General features: G+C 48.1%; 1 protein-coding gene across 1 annotated transcript in view; it reads left to right on the top strand.

Moving 5' to 3' along the window:
* The window catches only part of T265_15657 (hypothetical protein), a gene marked incomplete at both ends in the record, with an annotated part of 25,029 nt that overhangs the window by 8,661 nt on the left and 10,719 nt on the right, over positions 1–5,649 (top strand). The window contains 2 exons of the mRNA XM_009178877.1: positions 2,975–3,162; positions 3,282–3,466. Coding sequence (XP_009177141.1) covers positions 2,975–3,162; positions 3,282–3,466 — 373 coding nt within the window. The remainder of the gene's footprint in view (positions 1–2,974; positions 3,163–3,281; positions 3,467–5,649) is intronic.

Below are 5,649 nucleotides of genomic sequence, written 5' to 3'. Positions count from 1 at the left end.
ATATATATATACAGTTGTAATGATTTTCCTGTCTCCATAAAGGGCTGTGTAGAGCTACCGTGCCTTTTGCTATATCATAGTGGGCGGAGCAGGAAGCCAAGGGACCGGCACAGAGTTGCACTACCGTACATCAAGACACAACACCCTCCCCCTGCTTTTGGCAAGGCGCGTCAAAAGTTATCTACAAACCGTTCAGCTTGATCGTTGGATTAGGGATGGAATGGTGGAGAAGTAGCCTGTGTTACGCCCTGTCTTTGAACGTATTCGCCGAATTGATGGACTTTGAACTGAATACTGTTGTTGGACATATAATACCGAATACTGAAAACAAACACCGCAGTTTAGTGATGGTTGCCATCGTTGTTGTCTCAGACGCAATAAGGATTTCAGGCCAGTTACTGAATGTATCGACAACGATGAGAAAGCTTCGTCCGTTAACTGGCCCGGCAAAATCCACAGGGATGCGCAACCATGGTTTTTCCGGTTGTGGCCAAGGCTGCGGCTGGGTAACTTCTGGGCAGCCGCACATCAGAAACAAATCCGAGATACCTGCTCAACGTGCTCATACATACCAGGTCAATAAACATATCTGTCAGCAAGGACCTTCATGCGGCTTATCCCATCGTGGAACTGTGCTAGGGCCCGGTGGCGAAGTTCGCCGAGAATGACAATTCGGTCACTAAAGAGAAGACAGCCACTGATGAAAGATAGCACACTTCCTCGTTGAAAAAAGCTTCCAGAGTTCTGATGGACAGGTTGTCTACCAGATGGATTGATCGTGCTCCATTACCTTCTGCAGTTTGCTGCCATTTTTCACTGGCATCGCGGACCGTGTCAAAAGTCGCGGGTAGCTGGTTCATGGTCTCCAACACCACAGCACGGACTTCTGGTTCGATGGCAACGGTTGCTATGACCGTGTCTTCTGCTTCCAACTCATGGGAAGTAAATAGGCGCGTTAGCGCATCGGCCTGCCCGTTCTTCTCGGTTGAGGCAAACTTTGTGGTAAAGTTGTAGCCCAGCAGAATCGGGAGAGATTGTTCAGTGGTTGGAGCGCGAATTTACTGACTGAAAGGTCCGTGATTCGAACCCCCCTCTGCCTCTCGACTTCTCCTGTCTAAGCTGGGACAACATGGAAGTATCGCATCCCTCGTGTTTCCTTCTGTTGCGTGTAACACCCGAAAGGGTATTACAACTGAACGGCTTCGTCGTTGCCGGTATTAGCTTTTGTAGACTGGGATACCATTCTTGGGACTAAATAAAGCCGACAGTGGTTTATGGTCCATCACAAGCACGAAGTGTCGACGTGTACATCGTGTCTCCCACAAGGAACGGCACTGCCTGTTTGCCAACTTGACATAAAGCATGGGCTTTGGATGCTCTTATGTAGAAAGGATCTCGTGAGTTCAGGTAGCGGGGTGTATAAAACACATAGGTCAGATAACTGGCGATCAACTGACGCGGCAACGTTTCTTCGTATGATGGGAAGGGATTGGGGAGGGACAAATAAATGTGTGAACAAATAACACTTCCCGGTTGCTCAGGTCGGAGAAGGGGATTTTGTTGGTGTACCTCACCTCAAGCCTCTAACTCAAAAGCCTGACCCGCGAGGCAGTGGGCAGTAGGATTTCTTTGGGAGCCTGTCCAAATCCGATGACTTAATAGTCTAACTTAGCTAAAGGGGCTGGCTTAACCGGAGGAGACAGGGCGTAAGACATTATTTTCTGACTCCTAGTACGGCTGCCACAGCATATGCCTCTTGCACAACACCAAAGTCTCGTTTTAGGGGCGTTTCGACCGCATTCCTTGGTGTATCAGTGGTCACGGTCAACTGTTGGGTGATCGAAGTGTGCGGTTTTTATGTTCGACCTCTTCTAATCCGTTCTTTCTCGGAGGAAGATAGTGTTGCTGCCTCCGTAAATATGAACATGCCGGCCGCTTGAGGGAAACGCCTTACTGTCCTGTCACTCCCATCGCACAGCACGCTACGACTTTAGCCCTAAGTCATCTTGTAGTACGATTACTCGTAGTACGGGGTCTCGGTACTCTTAGTCTGGTTTCTCTCCTTTGGCCTTCCTGGCAGGTTTTAGTTGAGAGGTGTCCAGCAAAGGAGGACGTTTGGACTACTTGGCTTAATACTTTGAAAGCAGTTCATTTGGTTACCTGGTACTTCCAATTTGGACTGCCGGCTTTTAACAGAAATGTGGGTTGTAAAAATGGAGCCCACTTCAATCTCAGAAATGTGCTTGTGTGTATCGCTTCTTGGAAGTGAAAATTGGGGGAAATCACAGCTTAGGTCAGAAGCGAAATATTTATTATGAATGGAGAAAGCAGTTCACAAGGTTAAATTCTCGTTCGATACCCTCATGGCTGATAGTTGTCAAGTTGGTGAGATATGGCTTTTCTGTGTTTTTTCGACTTGCCGCGGCGACTAATACTGTCCCCCCATCACACTCATTCCATTCGATTTTGAGGAAGCAACCACTGATTCCAAATGACCGTCCACCTTTGCCTGACCGAACTTCTGCCCTCTTGTAATACTGTCCATCACACTCATTCCATTCGATTTTGAGGAAGCAACCACTGATTCCAAATGACCGTCCACCTTTGCCTGACCGAACTTCTGTCTGCTTGATGCTTTCCAAAGACAGCAAACTATGAAACTCCCACTTTTCATCTACACCATGGACCTTTCCGCGGCCCGTGAGCTAACAACACGTAGCATCGTGAATATGTTTCTATTGTGCTGTTTTCAGGCCCAAATTTTTGTTTTCTCCCTGAAACTTCAATTTACAGACCGTCCCCTGTGGATAGCCTCCTGTTACTGGAGTGGGTGCACTTTATCCGTAGGAAGCAGTCACTCTTACTGTCATTTTTTCATCCTCTAGACTCCTCAAATTTCTGTGATCTGGTGATTATTTTTTCTGCCCCAGTAAGTAAATGCTAACCAAATATCTTTTTTGATCGCATTCCCCAGTCAATCGTTCAATTTGTGCGGCCTCGTTGAAGAGCAATAATGCATCGTTGGCCAAGCGCGTGGCGGAGTTGCAAATGGAAGTGAATGCTGAGCGAACGGCGAAGTTTGCCGCTCAGATGGAGGCATGCAACTTACGTGTCGAACTAGTACGGCTGCGTGCACATCTGGAGGCGTTGGACAAAATCAAGGTGGGTTGTGGGCCGCGATTATCTCTGTTGCCTAATCCAGCTTTTATTCGTGTTGTTATCTACGTAGATGGTTTCCCACAGTGGTCGATGAACTGTCCCTTTTCACACAACCCTTTCAGGAAAACCAGCTGAAGCTTCGTGAGGTTATCGTCTCGATGTTTGACGCTGGCATGGCCGTAATGCGCTCTCTGGGTGAAGCTCCTCCTCTGCCACCAGACGGCATAGGGATCTCTGACCAAACCGCCTGGGGTACTTCAAATGTTCTGGCAGACACAATTGTGGACCAGTTTGCCGTGGACCGTGTGTAAGTCTTTATCGCTTGTTGTCTGTGGTCTCCTTTGAACTGAGCCCTTCGTGATTAAGATGACTACAGACCTCCGTCTTTCTGACAAGCCTGAACGTAGCGACGCCCCCCTCTTGTATGGCGCAATTTTCTACCCCCAGTTATCTATCCATGCTTAGCTGCCAAAATAACTCCAAAAATACGATTCTTCTGTTCCCGTATACTTCGTTTTGGTCAATGCGGCTTTTGATGACCTCAAGCTTGTTGTCTTTCAGTCATATATTTTTTTCAGAATCCTTGCATGGGGGCCTCAACTTGACTAGCGGTCCATCCTTAGACGTAAGAGATACTTGTTGTCTGAGCGCAACACTTGACCATCGACGCAGCTTGCTATGTATAGGTTACTCTTCACAAGAGAGGACGCCCTCCAACCGCTGAGGTCACTTCACTCGGGTCATGTGGCTCCGGCCTGAAATCGAGAGACCGTCCTCCGACTCTCAGCTAAGATCACATTTAATGGCGAAAAACCTCTCCCAATGGTATAAAAGCGAAACTTTTCTTTGTGGTCGGGGGTCCTGTACCGTAGTTTCCATATGTACGGCTTTTCAATAATATTTCCCTTTATGAGAACTATCATCCATGCGGACCATTTTCGGTTGGCCGATTGAAGCCATCACTTTTTTAGTCCGTTTGAATGAGACCCTTCAATCGCCCCCTCCCTGAGAGGATCAACCCGTATTCGTTTTGGTCATGAATTTGGTGAACAGCTACTTAAATTTATCAAACTTGGTAGAGTGCAATCAATCTCTGGGTGAGATGACTCCGTGGTTGGAGCACGAATTTACCGACCGAAAGATGCGTGTTTCGAACCCGACGTCTGCATCTCGGCTTCCTCTGTCTAGGATTGAGCAACCTGACGGCATCGCAGCCCTCGAGCTTCCTTCTGGTGGCATAACAGCTAGGCACGGCTGAACCATTTCGATTTACAATCTCTCTGGACGATGCGGCTCATAGATGCCCGGCACATCAATTAGCAGCAAAGTAATCAATTTGATGTGTTTGATTCTGTTGGGCGAACAAAATGGTATTTTGATTCCAAAGTTGCAGCCTAGAAGTGAAAATATGACCAACTAGTCCTTCAGCCTTATACCTCGTCATCCTGTTATTTGATGGCATCGACACCTACTGATCCAAACTTCCGGTACACAACTCCGCCGTTATTTTCCACTTGGTTGCTAGTTTTCTCTTTTATGAGGCAAACTATTTGAAGGCTTTTGGCAGTGTTAAGAAACCCCACGAAATACGTCCCCATTAGATGGATCGCTCACAGCATGGGCGTCGGTCTGGGTATTCGTAATCCAAATCACATCTACCCGGGGCAGTTGCGCTCCTTCGTTACTCTGGCTTACTTTGTGGGCTCGAAATAGCATGTGAATAAATGAATAATCGCTTAGCCGTAGTACCCTCCCGGTGCCTAACTGCCATGTCACCAGAAGGAAGCACGAAGACTGGAATACTGCCAGGTTGCCCAAGTCTAGACAGGGCAAGTCGAGTGGAAGAGGTCGGGTTCGAACCACGGCCCTCCGGTCAGTAAATTCGCGCTCTAACCACTTGGTCCATCTCACACACCTGCAAGTGTGTGAGCAGCTGCCTTACGGCGACTACACGGCGCGCCGCAGTTGATACCTGACATTGGGACGTGGGATGGGTGTGATCGTGCGCAGGACTAACGTAACTTTCAATCGGGTCGTTATATGATGGCACACTACATACATCGCTCTCGATGTATGTCGTACATCTAGCGCAACTGTATAGGCATCTGTAGACGGTACCAGGAAAGGCCACCGCATCGGAGACTGTCTCTGGAGAAACCTCTTTTGTGGAACGATCGGTTTTCGTCCTCTTAGAAGGGAGAGGGACGAAGTTATATAATACGGATCGGCTTCACTTGTCAGTGGACAGTACTGTCCATACCCACCAAAGTGACATGGCCTATCCATCCCAAGTTCCTCAGTTTCAACGAAGTCCTTCGCCCAGAAATATTTTCCTGACAAACAGGAAAATGTGGATGGTGATGTGAGTGGGTTTGTGGCCGCATCTCGTGGGGCACTGTGATGTAACCCCTAATATCGGAACAGCTGTAACACCCTTTCAGTGCCTAGCTGCTATGTCACCGGAAGGAAGCATGAGGGCTGGGGTACTGC

The sequence above is a fragment of the Opisthorchis viverrini genome (assembly GCF_000715545.1).
Source record: "Opisthorchis viverrini unplaced genomic scaffold opera_v5_721, whole genome shotgun sequence".
Taxonomy (NCBI): domain Eukaryota; kingdom Metazoa; phylum Platyhelminthes; class Trematoda; order Opisthorchiida; family Opisthorchiidae; genus Opisthorchis; species Opisthorchis viverrini.
Note: the sequence above shows the minus strand (reverse complement) of the source record. Positions and strands in the feature narration are given on the sequence as shown.